The following is a 25,980-nucleotide window of genomic DNA, read 5'->3' on the forward strand; positions in this document are numbered from 1 at the left end:
TTGTACACTGCCTGTAAAATGCATGCTGCTGCATAGAACAGTCTCCAGCCTCTCCTGTGTCTATTCCTGTTCATTGTATCTTCAATTCTTTTATATTAAAGTGAACCTGTCAGATGCAATATGCACCCAGAACCACGAGCAGTTCTGGGTGCATATTTCTATTCCCTACCTAACCGTCCCTGTGTCCAGCAGCATAGATAAAGAGATCTTTAGAAAAAGTATTTCTAAAGATTCCATATGATATGCTAATGAGGCCAGGAACTAGTTACAAGGGTGTTAGTTCCCTTGGCTAATCGGCCCCCTTAGCATGTAAGCAAGCCCCTTTGGGTGTACTAACATGCTAATGAATACTGGGTGTCAGAAGATGATCTCACTCACCTCTCTGCTGCCATCATGTCTGACTCCTGAATTTCAGCTCAGTGCGCATGACCCCGGACTTTCAGTCATGCACACTATGAAGCCGGGTGTACACGTCCTGGCTTTAATCTGGTGTAGCGCGGATGACTGAAAGTCCAGGATCATGCCCACTGATCCGAAGTCTAGAGTCAGACGTGATAGTCAGAGAGGTGAGCGCGACCATACCTCCAATGTTGAGCATTCATTAGGATGTTAGCACGCCCACAGGTGCATGCTTACATGCTAAGGGGGCCAACTAGCCAAGGGAAATAACGTACTTGCAACTACTTGCTGGCCTCATTAGCTTATCATATGGATCTTTAGAAATACTTTTTCTAAAGATCCCTTCATTTAGGCTACTAGATACAGGGACGGTTAGGCAGGGAATAGCAATATGTACCCAGAACTGATCGTTGTTCTGATTGTATATTGCACCTGACAGGTTCACTTTAAGCCAATAAATTTTAGAGATTTTAGCAGCATTAGCATTTGATAGATGTAATGTTGTCACTTGGACTGTATATTAATGAAGCCTGAGCAAGGAATCATGCAATATATATTTACAAGAAATTCTACTTGCATACAGCAATTTCTGCAGTCAAACTTTTTCCCAAAGCAGTCTGAAATGTTTTCGTTTTAAAGCTAAAATGACTCATCTATACTATGGACTACTATCATTTATGATTTTATATGTTTGCTGAATATTCTCTTTAGCAGTACAGTAGTTTATTTCAATGAGAATATTTCATAGCTAAGCAGCAATAGGTATTGAGGCTTAGGCATGTAAAAATCAATGTTAAAACAGTTAAAAATCAAAATGTATAGTACTAAAAATTGTAATTAATTTGAATTCATATACATTTATTGATATTTGTTTAAAAATTTAAAAATTAATATTATTTTAGAACTCCGATAATAATAATATGAGAATAGATGCATAGGGATCCCATTGACTCCAATGGTTAAAACTGAAAATTGTACTTGGTTCTTTCTTCTTTTTATGCTTGAAATATGTGAGTAAACAATAAAACACGGCTATAAACAATGGATGATTTATGTCAGTAGCTTACTTTGTATTCTATTGAGTATGTACATATACTCTGGCCAACACGACAGATTGATGTAAGCCCAACAAGCATAACCTTTTCATGTTATTGTGAAACTGCATATCCTGTTTACCATCTAATTGGAGAATTAGTCACCATGAAGAATACATAACTGACTTATGTCTTTTCCTTGCTAGACAGGGCTATGAAGATTTGGAAAAACAACTAAAGGAAGTTTTTATGGAGAGGAGCAGTATCCTCCGGCAACTTTCAAAAACATCTCGGGAGCTTGAAGGCATCAAAGGAAATTTGCAGGTTAGAACAGTTTGTTTTTAATTTGCTCTTCTTTTAATTTACCAAAAAGGAAAAAAAACTGGAGAACAATATATATGAATGCTGAAAAGAGTATTTCTTATGTTGCATACAATACTTTTTTACAGTATTTTGATTTTCAACTGTAAAAAGTATAAAAGTAAACAATGAATCAAGTCTTGAAACTGACAGCTCAGTACATAAGTCAAGGCCTCGTCACATTCACATGCTGCAGTGGATGCTCTTTTAAGTTTTCTCTTCATCTTTCACCTCTCTATCTTGGAGATTTCAAAGGTTTTAAGCTGTACAAAAAATTGCTCCTCCTACAAGTAACTGTTTTTTTAACAATGCATTGTTTTCTTCCTTAATACACTGAACTCTTTTCTTGCCTCTTGTTTTTAAAGGGAACCTGTCAGGTACAATATGCATCCAAAACCATGAGCAGTTCTGGGTGCATATTGCTAATCCCTGCCTAACTATACCAGGTTATAGTAGCATACATAAAGACATCTTTAGGCCTCTTTCACACGTCCGTGTCTCCGGTACGTGTTTGGTCTGTTTCCTCACGTACCAGAGACATGGGCACAAGTAGACCCATTAAAATCAATGGGTCTGCGCTCACAGGCGCATTCTTCCATGGACCGTGTGTACGTGTGGAGCATACGTGTGCCCGTGTGCTCCACACGTAGACATGTCCGTTTTTCTCCGGCATCACGAGTGTCACACGGAACACAAACGGGTCACACGGAATGCAAACGGACCATAAGGATGTGTTCCGTGTGACACGCACCGGAGAAAACACATGTGTCTGCGAGGAAAAAAAAAAACTTTACTCACCTTCTCCAGCCCTGCAGTCTCTGCCGCTGCTGTCACTTGCTTCCAACCGCCGCTCATTGCATATTCACTTCACTGCGGCTGGAAGCAGCAGCAGCGGGTAGTCGGCAGGACCGGAGACTGAAGATCAGCGCCACGGACAGCAAAGCCAGGGACAGGTGCGTAGAAAGTTCCCGTCCTCTGTGTGTTACCACGAATACCACACAAAGAACACACGCGTGCCATAAACACGGCTCACTGAGGGCAATACGCACCTTTGACAGGTCCGTGAAAAACGTTCGTGATTTTCACGGACGTGTGAAAGAGGCCTTAGAAAAAGTATTTCTAAAGATCCTTTATGATATGCAAATGAGGCCAGCGACTAGTCACAAGGACATTACTTCCTGTGCTCATTCCACCCTTTTAGCATGTTAGCACATCCACAGGGTCGTGCGAACATGCTAGTCAATGCCCATTGCCCAGCGTCATCATCAGCGGTGATGCGTGTACTTGAGTCTATTGTCACTGTGTCAGTCGCTGGCTTTAGCGTTAGTGTGCATGATGTGAAGGCTCGACACTTCAGATCATGTGCACTAGACCTCTCTCAAGCTGGACAACATAGAGGAAAGATGGCGGAGCAGGACTGGTCACCGGAACGTGCTGTTCCCGGGACCGCAACTTGGATTGAGGAAAAAACAGAGCAGCTGTGCAGGAGAATGCGGATGCAGTTCCTGTTGATCTTGAACCACTGGAGGGAAGAGACGAGGAGCCTGGCGATGGCGGTGCAAGCCCATGAGATCGAAATCTCACGTGAAGAGAGGGTAAGCGGTTACCCAGTCCTTACTGATTGCCCAAATCCGGCCACAGTGGCTGAGGGATCCAGACTGCCCCCGCTCGCGGTGAGCACTCCTCCGTCACATACCCCGTCCTCGGTGGACGCCGAGCTGCCCACGCCAATCTCGGCAGTGGAACCTTCAGTGCCTTTAAGTAAAGCTCCAGCTGCCGAAACCATGGTGCTCTCCCTTATCCCTGTCATGACAGCGGTCATCCGGAGCTCGGCCAGACGAGACCCGGCACATCACTGGGCCCTTCCTCAGAGGTGGAGCACCCGGGCCCTGAAACCCCGGCTGCGGAGCAGTCAGTTCTTCAGTCTGCCAAGGCAGTAGTAGAGCCTTAAAATCTCCCGGTTCCACTGCCGTGCGGCATCCCGATGACTGTTGGGGCCGCAAGAGTCCACATAAAATTAGAACCGGCTAGGGAGCTGAGGCCGGACACTGACGCCCTCTACTGGGAACGACATCACCAGCAGTTATAAGCAGAAATAACAACCCGAAACTGGTGATGGTGGGAGCTTGCCACCCGAAACAGAGCAGAAAAGGAGCAGGTGAGGAGCGCTGCTTCACGAGTTAGAGGGCCATGGTGCCGTGGTCTCGTGGATCGGTTTGACCCCGAGCAAGGGTGGGGTTTCATCCGAGAAGCAGGCCTCACAGCTGTGGTGTTCGTGTCCCAGCAGGATGTGGCACCACACCTCCCCTGGGGGCAACCCGAGCGCAACCTCCAAACCAAAGAAATGGTCACCTACACTCGGCATTGCGGAGATCGGGGCTGGTATGCCCTGGAAGTAACCAAGCATGCGATGTCTGAAGAAGAATTTGTGCCAGTGTTGGTGGTGCGTAATTGCGTAGGAGGCGTGACTACGGGACCCGATAGTTTGAAAAATGTTGAAAATACCGATGGTTTGACGATGCCATAGAATTGATAGGTATTGTTACGTTTGTTGTTTTTCATTGTTTGTTATTTTCCATATAGAAAATGTTAGCAAAATAAGTGCCTAATTAACCGGTTTTAATGAAAATAGGGAAAATTTCAAGATTTGCAAGAAGATTGCTAAAATGTGTACACCCAGAACATGAACTCTGTTAAGTTTTTATATTTACTAAAAATGGACCACGGTCACAGGACTGACGTGACCAACACGAACTTGTGTATTGTATATAGTTGCACCTCCTGTGCCCACCTTAGTCGTCTAACACAATGCCCAGGACCTTAACCTGGTCACGGACCCACCATAGGTATGCAGCGGGTCAGGTTGTTTGGGTGGCGGGTTAACGGGATCTGGGACTTTGGGACTGGACCGTCATGGGTAGAGGCTGCAATGGAGCAGGTTGATTCTCTGCTACCATTGAAACCGGTAGTGTCCCACCGTTGAGGAGATGAACTCTTTAAAAATGTTAGTAACGTTTAAGAGACAAGCCTCCCTGATGTGGGATGAAAGTGAGAATAAAAATGTTAATCTTTTCTTACCTTTTTCTACAGTTTAAAAAAAATAAATAAATAAATAAACCTCTGATTGAGCTACATTTAACCAAGGGGGAATATGACGCCCTGGCCTATAAGGTCGTCACAGGATATTGTGCAATCTGCCCTCCTGTACAATATCCACTTCCTCCTTGGTTACGGGTCCTTGAGATTTGGTATTGCCAAGAACAAGCTAATAAAAATCCTAGGAGCACTCTGCACCACACCCATCAGACACACCAGTGGACGGCCTGAGTGGAATAGGGTCGCGCACTTGGGGGGTTGGTTTAGGGGAAGTCAGGAGTGTCAAGGGCAGAACAGTTAGTTGAGAAGTGACTCTCGAGAGGAGAGGTCAGGAGCTGGGCTCCTTGAAACTACTAGGTGGCAGACGTTGGTCTGGGCCTGGTAGGAGCTGGAAAGTCACAGGCAACGGGCATGGGATCCAGGTGTGCTCAATCCCCGCGGCAGCGGTGTCAACAACTTTGGTTTACCACAGTTGTCGGTGTCAGCGTTATTGGACAGAGTGAATACACAAGTGACCCTTACTGTCCCAACAGCACTTCCCCGTCGCCCCCATCGAGTCCCGGGGCATCCCCCTTACCCATGGAGGGGTTAAACACCTGGCTGCGCACACAATTGCCACCGGGTACTCCCAACTGAAGCGGTGGTACTCCACCTTACCACACACTATGAGTGGCATCACGAACTTGAAACAAAACACCCCGTGTAAATATTACCCCCTTTATTCCGAGTGGCCGCGCGACCACGACACACCCAGGGGTCCAGAGATCCCTCGAGCCATCGCGGATCTGGATCCGAGCAGCCCGGCTGCTGACGCGGGGGCGGCACATGAATATACACACTGGAACAATAGATGTATATAGAATCTGGTAAATTAATCATAGTGATGTGGTTACACACATAGATAGTAGATGTATAGGCAATTTAGTTACTTACAGAGATGCAAATACACACAGCAAAATTGGACAGGAAATCTGATAACTTGCTTGCAGAAATTGACGGCCATACTATGCTGAATGTGTCTGCTATTTTCGAAACTCAGTTGCTTGCAGATACAGTATGTAGTTATAAACAGGAATAATAGATGTATACACAATCAGATAACTCACATAGGCAGGAAAGCTGAGAGTACAGTGGAACCTTGGTTTAAGAGTAACTTGGTTTGACAGCGTTTTGCAAGACAAGCAAAGCTTTTTAAAAATTTGTAACTTGGTTTAAAAGCAATGCTTTGCAATAAGAGCAATTAGTCACCGTGCACACTTCCGATTCCGTCCTTTCACCATGCTCCGACCCCCTCTGGTGGTATCTTTCTGTCCATATGTACTGTATACTGTATACTATTGTACAGTACAGTATATACTATATAGCATGTCTATCAATTTGCATTTGTGGATAGATACAGTATTGTACTCTCTTTCGGCTAACCAGTGCAGCACATTGCTTATACTGTACCGCCCGCACTCCAACAACTCTATGGTAAGTTAATGTGCAGTATAATTTGTTTTATATAATTTTTACTGTGCTGTACAGTATTTTGTATTAGTGACTGTAATAATTCATATGAATGCAATACATTATTTTGAATTACTGTAATAAGTTTGTATGAATACAGTAAATATTTTGGGTTGTGGAATGAATTGTCTGCGTTTCAATTATTTCCTATGGGAAAATTCACTTTGATATAAGAGTAACTTGGTTTAAGAGCACACTTCCGTAAACCAATTATGCTCGAGATTAGCGACCGGAACATCCCGCCCACCTCCTTCCTTCCTCAATGCCAGCGGTACGCAGGTAAGCTGTGTTCGTCGTTCCCGGGGAGTCACATGTAGCGATGTGTGCTGCCTCAGGAACGACGAACAACCAGCTCACAGAAGGAGGAAAGACATTATGAAAATGAACGACGTGTCAACGAGCAACGATAAGGTGAGTATTTTTGCTTGTTAACAGTCGTTCGGAGGTGTCACACGCTACGACATCTCTAACGATGCTGGATGTGCGTCACAATTTCCGTGACCCCGATGACATATTGTTAGATATATCGTAGCGTGTGACGGGGCCTTTATACTGTATATACATGTTTGCAGGAAACTATCCTTCCTGGATACTCATAGAGTTGGCATGAGAAAATAATCACAGCATGCAGTGAGTGACTCCTCAAATTGGATCATGTGCACCCATACAGATGCTCAATCAAGTGGTTTGTATACATAAAGCACCTGAACTTAGCTCTCGATTAGTGATTTTGTTTGTTAAGTCCATGTTTGTTATGAACACCAAACTTTACTGTTTGTGCTCGCACATCTTTATCCATGATGAATAAGCAAATACACTCATAAACACTAGAGTTGGTGCTAGTCACTTTGCAAGACCCAGTCCATCGGCCATATTAGTGATCCATTACTGCTGTATGGGAGCCCTGATAACTGCCTTCCACCTAACGGAATCTACAGCTTCTTTTTTTTGTTTAGCTAGCTTAGCAAAATGTAACATGTTCATCACTACGCAACATTTATATCCATTAGGCCTAATTATCGAAAAAGAGATGTGAAAGCCGGGAAGTGGGAGACAGTTCTCAGAGCTACATTTTACTTTTATAGTAAAAACAGGTCAGAGAAAAGGGTAAACACCACACTGCCGCAAAGGTGGAATCCAGTTTGAAATCTTGCATAAAAGAGTGATTTTATTGATCTATGCATTTCTAAGTTTAATCTCCTTCTTCAGGACAAAAATCACATTTGATTTTTCTCCTGCAAGAGGAGATTGAACTCCAAAACAGTAAAGACCAATAAAATCACTATTTTATACAAGATTTCAACTGGATTCTACCTTTGCGGTAGCATGGTGATGTTTAATCTTTTCTCTGACCTGTGTTATACTACATATATCAGGTTACTGCAGGAGCCACTACATGAGGTTACAGTGGTTGTGACGCTCAGAACCCCCACAATTGAGCCTCTGTGATTTCTCCTCACCCCATTGCTCTGCTCGGATAAGACCTTATCTGCATTGTTTCCTACCTTTGTTTTTACATATTAATTACATGATGGATGGACCAGGTCTTGGGAATCAATTTACATCAACCCTACAAAACACCTATCAGACATAACAAGTTGAAAAATATGACTACAGCCATTTATACTTCCTAATCTGCATAATTTATTTCATTAAATTCTTTCTTAAAATAATTATTTTATGTGGCATACTGAAACTTGGCAAAGTATAAGCGCTAATTCTCCTACTTTTGTTTAATTATATTTTTGGCAAAAACATACCAGAGAGAAAATGAAAGCATTAAAATCAAAAGAATAAAAACTCTTCTGTATATTCTTTTTATCTAAGTTATTTTTTTTATACCAAAACTGTGAATTCTTCTGTGGTTTTTGATGGTTTCATTTATTCACAGCCAAACTCATTTTTTGTTGTGTTGTTTTATTTTGGAGCACATATGATGAATTAAAATATATTACTGTCTCATTCTTGAAAAAACAATGAAACATTTTTATTATCATATTTCTGAGCATGCATGATGAATTAAAACTTTATTTTCTAGTCTTTGAAAAGCAATGAAGCGTCTTCCAAGAATGATGTCCAAAAACTTATGGAATTGGAACAAAAACAAAGGTAAATAAACAAAAGCTACGTAGCGTTATAGAATTCTGAAACATCATTGCTAATTTTGTAATTGTCTTCAACAAAGTAATTGAATGAAGCAACTCATTTGGTAGTCAGTTGGGGCAACAATACTTTATTGATGATATTTTTGAAGCTTAGTTTTAACAATCCATAGGGATAATTATAAGCTCGAAAAATAACTTGGTGCTTAGCAACACTGAACTATTGTAAATGGTTTAGAACTGGTTTAACAGTTTTGACGTTGTCATTGTACTGTAAACAATATGTCAAGAAAATGAAAAATTTACAAAATGTTAAAACAGTATAGACCAATAATTATACAATCACACACACACAAATGAATCTGATGAATATAACCTATAAGTGTCCTCACTGTTTAAATCCCTACATTTTTAAATAACTATTAGGCCCTGTGCGCACTTACCGGATTTTGCCGCGGATTTTCTGCGGATTTGCTGCATGTTTCGCTGCAGAAAATGTTCATAACATCTCTGCAGTGAATCACCAGCAGAACCTATGGGGAAAAAAAATACTGTGCGCACTAGGCGGAATTTGACAGCTGCATGTTTTGCTGCGGGATTCCCGCAGCAAAAGCAATTGCATGTCAATTTTTTTCTGCACGTCGCTGCGGGATTTCACTCCATTGACTGCCATGTAATCGTGAAATCCCGCAGGGAATAACACAGGCAGCAAATTCTGTGCAGTTCACTGCGTTTTCCTGTGTTATTCCCTGCGGTATTTCGCGGTTTACCTCTGGTAATGTACATCGCTTGCCTGTGATTTTGCAGGGAAGTGATGTCATTAGAGGAAGAGGAAGCCGTGCAGAGAGTAAACACACACAGATCACACACAGACACAGACATCACAGACATAGAACACACATAGAAAGCAAACAGAAATATAGAAAACAAAACACGTGGGCTCCGCTGTATATTTACCATCCAGCCGAGGTAAACACACAGCGGCGGCCCGGTATTCTCAGGCTGGGGAGGGAGAGGGGCAGGGTTAATGTCCCCCGCCTCACTCCCACCTCCCGCAGCCGAGAATATCAGCCGCAGCTGCCCCAGGACTGTTGCATGCATTATGCAGCAGTACCGGAGTGTCCCCGGCTCTTCCTGCTGCCGTGTAGCAGTGGCAGTGAAGGTAATACAAGGAGTTAATGGTGGCGGATCGCCGCCATTAACTCCAGGCTTGATCATGGCAGCGTCTATGTGACAGCTGACATGATCAACCCGTAAGTAAAGTGAAATAACACACACCGAAAAATCCTTTATTTTAAATAAAACACAAACAAGCCTCGTTCACCCTTTTATTAACCCCTCCCGAAACAAAGCTCCGACGTAATCCACAGCTCCGGGGTAATCCACAGGTCCTGCGCTGCTTACATCCAGACGCGACTGACACACAGCGCTGAATGAATGCAGCCTCGCAGCGAGACAGCAGAGGTAATTACCGGTCATTTCCCACGGCCGGTAATGTGAACTCACTGCCGACCGTGGGAAATGCAGCGATCTGTCCTCTATCTATCTGTCTATCTATCTATCTATCTATCTATCCCTCTATCTATTCTTCTGTCTTTTTATCTATCTATCTACTATCTAAGAAGGAAATGATTTTTTTTTTTCAATGTGCTTTATTGCATCGAATGCAAAAAAGCACATGTACCAACCCGCACGCGGCAAAACCGCTGCAATACCGCGAACAATACCGCCGTAAAACCGCAGCAAACTGCGGCAAATCGCATGCGGTTTTCGGGTGCGGTTTGCCGCGGTTATTTACTGCGGGGTGCGGTAATCTTTCAGTGCCTGCGGAATTTTCTTGAGAAAATTCCATTTTCCAGTGCACACATAGCCTTAACCTACAAAGAATGAAGGGACTAAAATTGACTAAAATATATCACCTTTATTTAATACAATTATTACATTAAAACATCAATAAATATAATGCACATATAACACATCCCTTCATTGGGTATACAGTGAAGGAAATAATTATTTGATCTTTTGCTGATTTTGTAAGTTTGCCCACTGACAAAGACATAAATAGTCTATAATTTTAAGGGTAGGTTAATTTTAACTGACTGATTGAGTCTGTGGACAAGAGTCTTTTATACAGGTGAGAAATTAAGACAGCTGTCTATAATGCAGGTAACAAGTTGATTAGAAGCGTCTAAGTGGCCTGTATGAGCCAGAACTCTTAATGGTTGGTAGGGGATCAAATACTTATTTCTCTCTGCAAAATGCAAATACTTCTTTATAATTTATGCAATGTGATTTTCTGGATTTTATTTTGGATATTCTATCTCTCACTGTTAAAATTAACCTACCCTTAAAATTATAGACTATTCATGTCTTTGTCAGTGGACAAACTTACAAAATCAGCAAGAGATCAAATAATTATTTTCTTCACTGTAAGGGATCAAAAACACACAGACAAAAAATTGTGAAGCTGAATAAGGCATCAATCACACTGATGATATAATAGCTAAAAGCAGTGAAAATGTCTAAAGAATTTTGCATCAGGCCCAATATTGCACAACAATGTATATCTAATATATAGAAAACTTCCTATAATTAAAACTACGTTTGAGTACCCCAAAATATGTAGTGGATATCCTGAACAAAAAAGGTAATTTTGCAGATATGCCTTAAATATAGCAGTTGAAAAAGTGGCATATATATATAAATATATATCAGTAAACCAAACAAGCTTAGTGTGCCAAATACCTTAGCCAATACATGCCTGGATATTTATAAAAATGAGATAATCTGTGCAGAGTGCCTACACAGAATATGACTTGATATTATATAAATGCACCTATTACATACCTGAAGCCATTATAAAAATGTACAAGAGTGTGTCCTTAATGATGCCAACCTTGCCGTACGTTTCACTGCTTGAGTGGTTTCGTCAGGAGTGGCTGCGAACTGCTATTTTTAAGCTATGGGGGGGCAATAATCATGGGCCTCCCCAGCCTGAGCATGCATAACATCCTCTAGCTTTCCACTTTATTCTGGCTTGGTACCAAATTTGGGGGGACCGCACACTTTTTTTTAATTTTTTTTAAATAATTTTAAAAAAGTCGCATAGGGTCCCTCATATTTTGATACACAGCCAAGATAACGCACTGAGTTGGGGGCTGCAGCCTAAGGTCGTGTGTCTTATCTACACTGGGTATCAATATATGGAGGACGCTATGCCATTTTTTCCAATTATTTATTTATTTTTACACTCCATAAGCAATCACAAACACTGGCACCGCAATAGTCTGGCTGCAACCAATCACAGATGCTGTCACAGCTGGCAGGGGAGGTAGTGATATGTATAAGAGTTAATTAACATACCCGAAAGCAGTGTCACAGCTGCACGGGAGACTCAGCAAGTATAAGTGACCTGCTCCAATCCCCATATTTTTTCCTTTTGCAGCCCCTAGCCCTTACTAACACAATTTTACACCACACAAGTTCGGGTCACCATAAACTTATATGGGTTTTGGCATCCAGGCTCAAGTTTGGGTTCAAGTCTGGTCCCGAACCGGATTTTTTTTTTTTAAGTCCGGCCAGACCCGCCGAATCTGAACATCTGCGAGTTCGCCCATCTCTAATTAAGAGGCATGTGGTTTTTAAAGAATAAAGTGCATCTGACTCCACTATGCCCCTTTATGAAGACTAGTCTTGATTAATCAGGGCCTTAGAGATTATTGATTGGACATTGATATATAGACATTTTAAGACAATGTTATTTGTGCCACACTGTACATGATTTCAATATTTGGATATTACTGTAAATTTTCAGACAAAATTAAAGAGAGCCTGTTCTCTCTATTTATATGTCACTTTGATAAATACATACATTGGTCATGAACTAACAACTCCACCTCATTTTTCCTTACACATCTGTGTTGTCCCATTCTTCTGGTATTTCTCTTAAAAATTTGACTAAATTGATATCTGTAGGTTACCAGTAAGAGGTGTATCACTACATACTGATACACCTCCACAACTCAATGGGGTCAATATCAGACCATGTCATTCCTTTTTGAAAAGAGAAATTAGCCTTGGTTCACATGTCCTGTAGTCATCCGTTATCATGGATCCATTAGAGAACCGTTTCCAAAAAGTTGTGCAACACACAACTTTTTTCAACGTTATTAAATAAAGGATGTCGGCCGAATCTGTTTTTAACATGTGGAGTCTATGGACAATGGATCTGTTAATGGATTGATATTTCTCGTCCATTTGTAATGAATCCTTTAAGAAAATAACAGATCCCTTACAAATGCAAGTACAACGGATGGTTAAAGAGTAGAGTCGAGCGCGGTTCGAGGTTCGAGGTTCTCCAGTTCTAGGCTCGAGTGATTTTTGGGGGTGTTCTAGATCGAACTAGAACTCGAGCTTTTTGCAAAAGCTCGATAGTTCTAGATACGTTCGAGAACAGTTCTAGCAGCAAAAAGCAGGGCTTTTTACAGCTACAGTGTGCAGGAGCCATCGCTGGCAGCCTGCCAGAAGCTGGTAACCAAGATAAACATCGGGTATCCAACCAAAGCGCTTTGGTTAGTAACCCGATGTTTACCCTAGTTACGTGCAGGAAGCCCACACTTCCCCGCTCAGCTCACTCCGCCCCCTCCTGCCCGCGGCATGTACACACGTACACACACACACACACACACACACACACACAGACGGTCCCGCTCGGCTTACCTGCGGTCGGCCCGGGGGCAGCAGTCCTTGGCACTGGAAACTGTGCCTGCCGGCCCTTTAAGGCCACTGTGTTCTCCTGCATTGAGCATCATCTGTGGGCGGAGCTACCGCCCGGCATCCTGCTCGGTCGCACAGATGAAGGAGTCACAGTGCCAGCCAGCGACCCCCAGCACATCGCTTCCCTGCGGCGCTGTGTGGGCCCCATCTGCACCGTGACCTGATCAGTATGTGGGACATCACTCCCTCCCCGCCCCTCCCTGTCCCCCCGTGCGTGTGTGGGCCCCGCAGAGCCGTGTGTGTGACCCCCGGAGCCGCGTGTGTGGGCCCCGCAGAGCAAGGTGTGTGTTTGTATGTATGCATGCAGCAGAACAGTATGCGTGTCTATATGTATGTATGTATATATGCAGCAGAGCAGTATGCGTGTCTGTATGTATGTATGTATGTATGTATACAGCAGAGCAGTGTGCGTGTCTATATGTATGTATGTATGCAGCAGAGCAGTATGCGTGTCTGTATGTATGTATGTATATATGCAGCAGAGCAGTATGCGTGTCTATATGTATGTATGTATGCAGCAGAGCAGTATGCGTGTCTATATGTATGTATGTATGCAGCAGAGCAGTATGCGTGTCTATATGTATGTATGCAGCAGAGCAGTATGCGTGTCTATATGTATGTATGTATGCAGCAGAGCAGTATGCGTGTCTATATGTATGTATGTATGCAGCAGAGCAGTATGCGTGTCTATATGTATGTATGTATATATGCAGCAGAGCAGTATGCGTGTCTGTATGTATGTATGTATGCAGCAGAGCAGTATGCGTGTCTGTATGTATGTATGTATGTATGCAGCAGAGCAGTATGCGTGTCTATATGTATGTATGTATGCAGCAGAGCAGTATGCGTGTCTATATGTATGTATGTATATATGCAGCAGAGCAGTATGCGTGTCTGTATGTATGTATGTATATATGCAGCAGAGCAGTATGCGTGTCTATATGTATGTATGTATATATGCAGCAGAGCAGTATACGTGTCTGTATGTATGTATGTATGTATATATGCAGCAGAGCAGTATGCGTGTGTATATGTATGTATGTATGCAGCAGAGCAGTATGCGTGTCTATATGTATGTATGTATGCAGCAGAGCAGTATGCGTGTCTGTATGTATGTATGTATATATGCAGCAGAGCAGTATACGGGTCTGTATGTATGTATGTATATATGCAGCAGAGCAGTATGCGTGTCTGTATGTATGTATGTATGCAGCAGAGCAGTATGCGTGTCTGTATGTATGTATGTATGTATGTATGCAGCAGAGCAGTATGCGTGTCTATATGTATGTATGTATGCAGCAGAGCAGTATGCGTGTCTATATGTATGTATGTATATATGCAGAAGAGCAGTATGCGTGTCTGTATGTATGTATGTATATATGCAGCAGAGCAGTATGCGTGTCTATATGTATGTATGTATATATGCAGCAGAGCAGTATACGTGTCTGTATGTATGTATGTATGTATATATGCAGCAGAGCAGTATGCGTGTCTATATGTATGTATGTATGCAGCAGAGCAGTATGCGTGTCTATATGTATGTATGTATGCAGCAGAGCAGTATGCGTGTCTGTATGTATGTATGTATATATGCAGCAGAGCAGTATGCGTGTCTATATGTATGTATGTATGCAGCAGAGCAGTATGCGTGTCTGTATGTATGTATGTATATATGCAGCAGAGCAGTATGCGTGTCTGTATGTATATATGCAGCAGAGCAGTATGCGTGTCTGTACGTATGTATAAATGCAGCAGAGCAGTATGCGTGTCTGTATGTATGTATATATGCAGCAGAGCAGTATGCGTGTCTGTATGTATGTATATATGCAGCAGAGCAGTATGCGTGTCTGTATGTATGTATGTATATATGTAGCAAAGTAGTATGCATGTCTGTATGTATGTATATATATATGCAGCAGAGCAATATGCGTGTCTGTATGTATGTATATATGTAGCAGAGCAGTATGCATGTCTGTATGTATGTATGTATATATGTAGCAAAGTAGTATGCATGTCTGTATGTATGTATATATATGCAGCAGAGCAGTATACGTGTCTGTATGTATGTATATATGTAGCAGAGTAGTATGCGTGTCTGTCTGTATATATATATGCAGCAGAGCAATATGCGTGTCTGTCTGTATGTATGCATGTATGTATGCAGCAGAGCAGTATACGTGTCTGTATGTATGTATGTATATATGCAGCAGAGCAGTATGCGTGTCTGTATGTATGTATGTATATATGCAGCAGAGCATTATGCGTGTCTATATGTATGTATGTATGCAGCAGAGCAGTATGCGTGTCTGTATGTATGTATGTATATATGCAGCAGAGCAGTATGCGTGTCTGTTTGTATGTATGTATATATGCAGCAGAGCAGTATGCGTGTCTGTATGTATGTATGTATATATGCAGCAGAGCAGTATGCGTGTCTGTATGTATGTATATATGCAGCAGAGCAGTATGCGTGTCTGTATGTATGTATATATGCAGCAGAGCAGTATGCGTGTCTGTATGTATGTATATATGCAGCAGAGCAGTATGCGTGTCTGTATGTATGTATATATGCAGCAGAGCAGTATGCGTGTCTGTATGTATGTATATATGCAGCAGAGCAGTATGCGTGTCTGTATGTATGTATGTATATATGTAGCAAAGTAGTATGCATGTCTGTATGTATGTATATATATATATGCAGCAGAGCAATATGTGTGTCTGTATGTATGTATGCATGTATGTATGCAGCAGAGCAGTATACGTGTCTGTATGTATGTATATATGTAGCAGAGTAGTATGCGTGTCTGTCTGTATATATATATGCAGCAGAGCAATATGCGTGTCTGTCTGTATGTATGCATGTATGTATGCAGCAGAGCAGTATACGTGTCTGTATGTATGTATGTATATATGCAGCAGAGCAGTATGCGTGTCTGTATGTATGTATATATGCAGCAGAGCAGTATGCGTGTCTATATGTATGTATGCAGCAGAGCAGTATGCGTGTCTGTATGTATGTATGTATATATGCAGCAGAGTAGTATGCGTGTCTGTATGTATGTATATATGCAGCAGAGCAGTATGCGTGTCTGTATGTATGTATGTATATATGTAGCAAAGTAGTATGCATGTCTGTATGTATGTATATATATATATGCAGCAGAGCAATATGCGTGTCTGTCTGTATGTATGCATGTATGTATGCAGCAGAGCAGTATACGTGTCTGTATGTATGTATGTATATATGCAGCAGAGCAGTATGCGTGTCTGTATGTATGTATGTATATATGCAGCAGAGCAGTATGCGTGTATGTATGTATATATGCAGCAGAGCAGTGTGCGTGTCTGTATGTATGTATGTATGTATGCAGCAGAGCAATATGCGTGTCTGTCTGTATGTATGCATGTATGTATGCAGCAGAGCAGTATGCGTGTCTGTATGTATGCATGTATATATGCAGCAGAGCAGTATGCGTGTCTGTATGTATGCATGTATGTATGCAGCAGAGCAGTATATGTGTCTGTATGTATGTATGTATATATGCAGCAGAGCAGTATGCATGTCTGTATGTATGTATATATGCAGCAGTGCAGTATGCGTGTCTGTATGTATGTATGTATATATGCAGCAGAGCAGTATGCGTGTCTGTATGTATGCATGTATGTATGCAGCAGAGCAGTATGCGTGTCTGTATGTATGCATGTATGTATGCAGCAGAGCAGTATGCGTGTCTGTATGTATGCATGTATGTATGCAGCAGAGCAGTATGCGTGTCTGTATGTATGCATGTATGTATGCAGCAGAGCAGTATGCGTGTCTGTATGTATGCATGTATGTATGCAGCAGAGCAGTATGCGTGTCTGTATGTATGCATGCAGAGCAGTATGCGTGTCTGTCTGTCTGTATGTATGTATGTATGTATGCAGAAGAGCAGTATGCGTGTCTGTCTGTATGTATGTATGCATGTATGTATGCAGCAGAGCAGTATGCGTGTCTGTATGTATGTATGCAGCAGAGCAGTGTGTGTGTGTGTGTCTGTATGTATGCATGTATGTATGCAGCAGAGCAGTATGCGTGTCTGTCTGTATGTATGTATGCAGCAGAGCAGTGTGTGTGTCTGTATGTATGTATGCAGCAGAGCAGTATGTGTGTGTCTGTCTATATGTATGTATGTAGCAGAGCAGTGTGTGTGTGTGTGTGTCTGTCTATATGTATGTATGTATGCAGAGCAGTATGTGTGTGTCTGTATGTATGTATGCAGCATAGCAGTGTGTGTCTCTGTATGTATGCATGTATGATGTGTATCTATGTATGTCAGTGTATATGACTGTATAGATTTGTCTGTTTATATGTATTTTTGTGAGTTTGTCTTTAAATATGTATATGTACGTGTATGTATCTGTGTATGTGTGTGTGTCTGCGTGTGTATGGGACCCACTGAGACTCTTCCGCCCGGGGCCCACAAAAACCTGGAGCCGGCCCTGCCTGCGGTGATGAAGTCCCGCCATCCCGACCTCAGCGCTGTCACTGTCCTCCATGGTCGCCGCTTGTCACATCACCTTCTCTCGCTTCCGACCCGAGACTGACTAGCGGTAACGTCACGGGCCTCTCGCGATTCTTGGCTGTGAAGGCGGCGGTCATTGACCTTAGTGACAGGGGCTGTCGGCAGTGCTGGAGATCAGCGCAGGTAATGTACCTCACTGACAGCAGCACTTGTCATGCCCTGCAGTGACCTGGGCTGACCCATTGATGTTAGCTCAGGTCACTGCATTGCTCTCCCAGCCAATGGGGAACATCCTGCTCTTCATTGACTGGGACAGTGTGGATCGTCATGGCAACCCCTTGGATTACACCAGACCTGGATTTGTTTTTCATTCTAATAAATTGGTTAAAGAGGGAATGTTTTGGGGAGTGTTTTTTCAAATAAAAATGTGTTTGTCGTCTATTTTTTTTATTACTGACTGGGTTGGTGATGTCGGGTATCTGATAGACACCTGACCTCACCAACCCCAGGGCTTAATGCCAGGTGACATTACACACCTGGTATTAACCCCATATATTACCCCATTTGCCACCGCACCAGGGCGCGGGATGAGCTGGGGCGAAGCACCAGGATTGGCGCATCTAATGGATGCGCCACTTCTGGGGCGGCTGCGGCCTGCTATTTTTAGGCTGGGGAGAGTCCAATAACCATGGACCTCCCTAGTCTGAGAATATCAGGCCCCAGCTGTCTGCTTTACCTTGGCTGGTGATCCAATTTTGGGGGACCCCTACGTGGTTTTTTTTTAATTATTTATTTAATTTAAAATAACAGCGTGGGGTGCCCTCAGTTTTGGATTACCAGCCAAGGTGAGGTTGCCAGCTGTGGTCTGCAGGCTGCAGCCGCCTGCTTTACCCTAGCTGGCTACAAAACTAGGGGGAACCCTACGTCATTTTTTTTTTCATTTTTTTGGCTAAATACAAAGCTAAGCACCCCTTAGTGCCACATGAAAGGCACCAAAGGGATCTCCACTTTTTCTCCACTTTTTCTCCACTTTTTCTCCACTTTTTCTCCACTTTTTCTCCACTTTTTCTCCACTTATTCTCCACTTATTCTCCACTTATTCTCCACTTTTTCTCCACTTTTTCTCCGTTCTTTTTCTATGGTCGGTCTACCCATTAGCTCTGCCATGCATACTGTAGCTCTACACCTACTGCACATGTTACTTTATGATTGACATCTCTTTCGTACCAGAGCTGTCTAAGTCTACTCTGACCCCATATTTGTCATTACTATATTGTCCTTGTACTGTATTATGACATTTGTATCATGTGTTTCATTTCTTGCTGTGTTGCAATTTTTTTGCTGCATCCCAATTGTACCTCTACATTGTTCGAGTTTATGTTATTGTTCTCTCACTCTTATGTGATACTGATTATTGTCATTTTTCATGATTACATGCAGATAAGTCCAATCTGACGAAGGCTCAGGCTGAAACGTCATTTGTAACTTGTTTTGGACAAAAACATATATGCTTATGAAAAAAAAATTTTTCTTAATACGGACCAATAAAGAGTGATTTTGCATTACTATCCGTTGTGACTTACTGACTTAGTCTGGGAGATTTAGAGTGCCGAGGTTACTCACTAATTTTATCTATTATTACCTCTGAGCACCTATATACCAGTGAGCAGAGCTTCCTCTACAGTAGTTCTCCTGATTAGGCATGCCCTTACCTCATGAGCAGGGCATTGCAGCTTTGGTAGCAACCATTACGACATGGACTCTGCTGCTGTGGACCCGGGGAGAGTGAGTGCAGATTCATTGCACCCACACTCCTCACATGAAGGGTCCGCACTCCTAGAAAATGGGGGATACGTTCCCTGAGTGTCTCCCCCCCATATTCTAGACGGTCCAGAGTCGTCGTGGGACCCCTTTATTTTTTTTCTTACAATAAATTGGTGAAAGAGGAAATGTTTTGGGGACTGTTTTTTCAAATAAATTTCTTTTGTCGATTTTTTTTTTTGTTAGTACTGACAGTTTATGATGTTGGGTATCTAATAGACGCCATGACATCACAAACTGCTGGGCTTGATCTCAGGTGACTTTACAGCTAGTATTAACCCGATTTATTACCCCGTTTGCCACTGCACCAGGGCACGGGATGAGCTGGGGTGAAGCGCCAGGATTGGCGCATCTAGTGGATGCGCCACGTCTGGGGTGCCTGCGGCCTGCTATTTTTAGGCTGTGAAGGCCCAATAACTATGGACCTTCCCACCCTGAGAATACCAGACCACAGCTGTCCGCTTTACCTTGGCTGGTGATCCAATTTGGGGGGGACCCTACTTTTATTGTGTAATTATTAATATTTATAAAATAATTATAAAAAAGAGCCTGAGGGGACCTCCACGTTGGATCCCCAACCACGGTAAAGCTGCCAGCTGTGGTTTTCAGGCTACAGCCGTCTGCTTTACTCTAGCTGGCTATCAAAAATGGGGGGACCCAACGTCATTTTTTTTTTTAACCATTTTTTAAATAGAAAAAATTAATTGGCTTCCCTGTATTTTGATTGCCAACCAAGGTAACGGCAGGCAGATGGGGGTGGCAACCCATAGCTGTCTGCTTTATCTGCGCTGAGAATCAAAAATACCGCGGAGCGCTACGTCATTTTTTTAAAGATTTATTTTTACAGCACTGTGATGTCTAGCAATCAAAATACAGGGAAGCCCATTTTATTTTTAGTTATTTCAATAAATAATTAAAAAAATATATATGGGCTCCTGCTGCATTTTTTGTATTGCTAGCTAAGGGTAATCCAAGCAGCTACTGGCTGCTAACCCCCACTGCTTGGTATTACCTTCACTGGCAATGGAAAATCCAGGGAAGCATTTTTTATTTTTTTTGCCAAAAAAGTACAAAAAAAAGGACGTGAGCTTCGCCATATTTTTGTATGCTAGCCAGGTACAGCAGGCAGCCACGGGCTGCCTCCAACCCCCAGTTGCCTATTTGTACCCGGCTGGGAACCAAAAATATAGGGAAGCCCGTTTTTTTTTTAATTATTTCACTTATTTCATGAAATAATTAAAAAACAAATGACGTGGGCTTCGCCCCATTTTTGTGTCCAGCCGGGTACAACTAGGCAGCTGGGGATTGGAATCCGCAGCACAGGTTAGCCCGAGGTTTCTGGGCGCCTCTGCTGCGGATTTCAGTCCGCAGCCGTCCCAGAAAATGGCGCTCTCATAGAAGCGCCATCATCTGGCGCTGTATCCAACTCTTCCAACAGCCCTGGAGCCGGGTGGCTTGTTGGGTAATCATGAGTTAATACTGGCTTTGTTTTACTAGCCAGTATTAAGCCAGAGATTCTTAATGTCAGGCACGTTTGACCCGGCCATTAAGAATCTCCAATAAAGGGTTAAAAAAAACACCACACAGAGAAAAAATACTTTAATAGAAATAAATACACAGACACATTAGAGACTCCATCTTTATTACCCCCTGTCAGCCCTCCACGATCCTGCTCTTCTGTCTTCTTTCTTTCTAGTGTAGTAGTAGTGACGATTGTAGTGAGGAAGGATGAGGTTCACCAGCTCATCACTTGGGGCTGGGGAACCTCCATCCTCACTACAATGCTCACTACAATCGTGCAGCCTTCACTCCGTGAGTGATCAGTGCTGGCTGTCAGCGGTAACAGCGGTAACGCTGACAGACGCGTTACCATAGCAACGGTGCTCTCGGAGTCGCGGTTAGCGGTGACATCACCGCTAACTGCGTTGCTATGGCAACGGTGATCTCCGTTAATGACCGGCTGTGTCAGCCGGTCCCTAACGGAACGGGGAGTCGACCGTGTGCTAGAGCATGTCGCCGGTACACGGCGATACACATATGTGCACCGTGTACCGGAGAGATGCACTCGCAGGTCCTACATGACGTGTCATAGTCATGTGACCAGTCTGTAGCCAATGAGATAATAGCCACGTGACTGGTCACATGGCTATTTTGACGTCACGATAGGTCCTGCATCTCTGCTGGCAGTGCCGTCACCGGGAGGATTCAGCGATCATCGGATGGAATAGCGGCAGGAGACAGAGTGCAGAAGGGATCGCGAGGACCGGTAAGTGTTATGGCAATGTTTATTAACTGTTTGTGTACATTTATCATGCATTTTTATGTGTTTGTGATTGCCTCCCATTCTAGCCTATACGATCGAGTTCGTTTCGTTGAACCGAACTCGAACGGGACCCCCGTTCGGCGAACCGACCTCGAGCCAAACCGGGACCGGTTCGCTCATCTCTATTAAAGAGCAATCCGTTAATGGATAGACTCCCATATAAAAAATGGATCCAGCAGAAATCAGTTTCCCAATGGATCCGTCCTTACAGATGACTACAGGACATGTCAACATAGCTTTACGAAATCTATTTGTTAATTTATACAGTGCTTTGAAAATGTATCCATATCCTGTGGATTTTTCCACATTTTGTCATGTTACACCAGCAAACTTAAATGTGTTTTATTAGGGTTTTATGTGATATAATAACAAATATAATATTTTAAAACTATAAATCTGAAAACTAGGACATGCATTTGTATTTAGCCCCGCTGAGTCAATCCATTGTAGGACCACCTTTTGCTGTAATTACTGCTGTAAGTCTTTTGGGGATGCCTCTTCTAGAATTGCACATCTAGAGGCTGAAATTTTTGCTTAGCTTTATTTGTAAAACAGCTCTAGCTCAGTGAGATTGGATGGAGGCATCTGTAAATAGCAGTTTTCAAGTCTTGTCACAGATTCTCAATAGGATTTAGGTCTGGACTTTGACTAGACCATTTACACACACATGAATATGCTTTGATCTAAGTCATCCATTGTAGCTCTGGCAGTATGTTTAGGGTCATTGTCCTGCTGGAAGGTGAACCTATGTCCCAGTCTCAAGACTTTTGTAATGTCTAACAGCTATTACCACAGGATTGCAATGTATTTGGTCAGAGATGAAAAGATTAATGGAGCTAGTTTCACTGTCCCTAGTGAAGAAAAGCCTCCCACAGCATGATGTTGCCACCACCATGTTTGATGGCCATAGGTGGATGGTCATGTCTTAGTAGGTTTGTAGTTATACCATATCCCTTTCATTACTGAATGGTGGATTGAACAGAGCTCCGTGAGATGCTCAGAGCTTGGGTTATTTCTTTATAACATAAGCCTGATTTACTCTCCCCTATATCTTTATCCCTGACCTGGCTGGTGTGTTACTTGGTTTTCATGATTTTTTCTGATCCCTAATGTTCTCAACTAAACCTTTGAGGCCTTCACAGAACAGCTATAGTTACACTGAGAATAAATTACAAACAGTTGGACTCAAACTACTAATTAGGTGACTTCTGGAGGCAACTCATTACTCAGAATTGTATTAATGGGCATAAGGCTATGAAGGGGTTGAACACAAATGCACATCACAATTTTCATATTTATACTTTTAAAATAGTTAGAAAGCCAGTTATCATTTTCTTTACACTTCCCAAATACTTGCTACTTAGTGTTAATATATAACATAAAATCAAAATAAAGTACCGTATTTTTCGCTTTATAAGACTCCCTTTTTTTCCCCCAAAATTGTGGGGGAAATAGGGGTGCGTCTTACAAAGTGAATGTAACTTTCCGGGCAGTAATGCGGCGGTGGAGTGAGTCTCAGGAGGCTGGTGCGGCCGCCATGGATCCCCCGGCAATCGGCTGCAGTGGTGGCTGCCATGGATCCCCCGGCAATCAGCTGCGGTGGCGGTCACCATAGCCGAAATTTTTATCTGCGCCTGCGCTGCCTCCAACGCGACTTCCGGAATATGGCTGCGGAGGTGACGCAGGCGCAGATGGAGATCTCGGAGAAGCGAGATCTCCATCTGCGCATGCGCTGCCTTCCGTAGCCATTTTCCTGAAGTCCATCGCGCAGATAGAGATCGCGGCTCTCTAAGATCGCGATCTGCGCACGCGCGGGCTCCATGTTAGATCTCCGCAGCAGACGGAGACTATCATAAGAAAGTGGAGAGAGAGAAGAACGATTCTCCCTCTCCTCGCTAGGGCTGGATGCTGATTGGTGGAGACAACTTCTGCAGAGCTGCCTCCACCAATCAGTGATCTGAGCCTGACAAATGTTATCAGTTGAACGAAGGGTCCTAATAGGTGAGCAAAAAACACTGAAGGGGAACACAACCCCCATCATCAGCCTTCAGAATATACTGTATCAATCGGTGTATTCTGAAGGATGATGGGGGCTGTAGTCCTTTAGTGTAAACACTCCAGGGAGGGACTAATGTAGTGGCCAAAGTGTAAATGTGACTACCACCCCCCTCATCTTTCAGAATACAGCCATGTATGGTATACAGTACATGGGTGTATTCCTAAGGATGAGGGGGGTGGTAGTCCCAGATCCCCATAAAAGTGCATCATGCAGGTCCCCCATAGCCGTGTCATCCACGGATCCCACATAACAGTGCATCATCCACAGGTCCCCATAATAGTGCGTCATCCACAGGTCCCCCATAATAGTGCGTCATCCACAGGTCCCCCATAATAGTGCGTCATCCACAGGTCCCCATAATAGTGCGTCATCCACAGGTCCCCCATAGCAATGCGTCATCCACATTTCCCCCATAATAGTGCGTCATCCACAGGTCCCCCATAGCAGTGCGTCATCCACAGGTCCCCCATAGCAGTGCGTTATCCACAGATCCCCCACAGCAGTGTCATCCACAGGTCTCCAATAATAGTGCATCATCCTCAGGTCCCCCATAACAGTGCGCCATCCACAGGTTCCCCATAGCAGTGTCATCCACAGGTCCCCCATAGCAGTGTCATCCACAGGTCTCCCATAGCAGTGCGTTATCCAAAGGTCCCCCACAGCAGTGCATCATCCACAGATCCCCCCATAACAGACCCTCCTGTTGAGTCTAAATTGTTAAAATAATGTTTTTTTTAATTTTATTAAAATGTTTTAGCACACTATTTGGCTCATTTTTTTTTTTCATTTTCCTCCTCTAAAACCTAGGTGCGTCTTATAATCAGGTGCGTCTTATAAAGCGAAAAATGCGGTACTTTTAATTTGGTGGGTGTAATGTGAAAAAATGTATGGGGAATAAATACGTTTTCAAGGCACTGTATATGTCTAATTAGAATACCAGAGGAGTGGCACATTGTGGAGTTCAATGTAAAGATGCAGATATTATTTTAAGGGGAATAAACATATTTTTGTGTCAGGAATGGTGACAGGTTCTCTTTAAATTAACTGGAAAACTCCCTGAACTTGTAGCAGGACTTCCATATCTCTGCCATTGCCTTATCTGTGTTCTCATGTCCAGCAGAACATCAAGCTCTTTGATCCTAGAAATTAGTTGCATTATCCAGAATAATTCTTATAATATGATTTTCTTAAATCACTCGACTACTTTAGGAAAATGAGAACATTGGATAATGGTGAATTTGTTTACAATATGAGACTGGATAATGATAATTTAGAAATAATATAGGTCCCACATCCTCTAGTCATTCTCAGGTTGCGGCCAAGCTCTACAATATTTTATCGCTGTAATACTATTGTATACTGGTTATTTCCAAACTTCTCTTAGAGCATATTACCCCCTTAGCTCTTTTACTATAAATGAATGATTTTGTAAAAAAATGAACTGAAATAATTAAAGGGGTTTTCCACTACTTTTACATTGATGTCCTATCTTTAGGATAGTTCATCAATTTCTCATCAGCCGGGGACCAAAAACACCTCATCCCCACCAATCAGTCATTCCGTGGTGGCAGGCAGCTGGAAATGTTCATTTCTCGAGCTGCCCCGTCAACTGATAGCAGCTGTGGCCAGGTACTGCACGTCTGCCTTCTGTTCAAATCAATAGAAGACAGATGTGTAGTACCAAGCCATGGCAACTATCAAAAGATGGGGCAGCTCCAGAATTGAACATTTCTGGCCACCTCCTTCCACCGCCGGCTCCGAGAACAGCTGATTGGCTTGGATGTGCGGTGTCGGACCCTGACCAATCAGACACTGTTGACCTATCCTAAGGGTAGGCCATCAATATAAAAGTAGTGGACAACCTCTTTAACCCCTTCACGACCATGGGCGGATATATCCGTCATGGAGCGTGTCCCGTTAAGCCCCGCCCCCTGCCGCGGGCAGGCGGCGGCGGTCGGCACACATATCAGCTGTTTTCAACAGCTGACATGTGTGC

At 43.0% G+C, this 25,980-nt stretch overlaps 1 protein-coding gene across 2 annotated transcripts in view; it reads left to right on the forward strand.

Annotated features, from left to right (window-relative positions):
• The window catches only part of LUZP2 (leucine zipper protein 2), a 1,194,427-nt gene that overhangs the window by 460,278 nt on the left and 708,169 nt on the right, over positions 1-25,980 (forward strand). For both annotated transcript variants that reach the window (XM_075325480.1, XM_075325479.1), the window contains exons 2-3: positions 1,640-1,757; positions 8,437-8,507. In XM_075325480.1, coding sequence (XP_075181595.1) covers positions 1,640-1,757; positions 8,437-8,507 — 189 coding nt within the window. The remainder of the gene's footprint in view (positions 1-1,639; positions 1,758-8,436; positions 8,508-25,980) is intronic.

The sequence above is a fragment of the Anomaloglossus baeobatrachus genome, chromosome 10, assembly GCF_048569485.1.
Source record: "Anomaloglossus baeobatrachus isolate aAnoBae1 chromosome 10, aAnoBae1.hap1, whole genome shotgun sequence".
In the NCBI taxonomy this organism is placed as follows: domain Eukaryota; kingdom Metazoa; phylum Chordata; class Amphibia; order Anura; family Aromobatidae; genus Anomaloglossus; species Anomaloglossus baeobatrachus.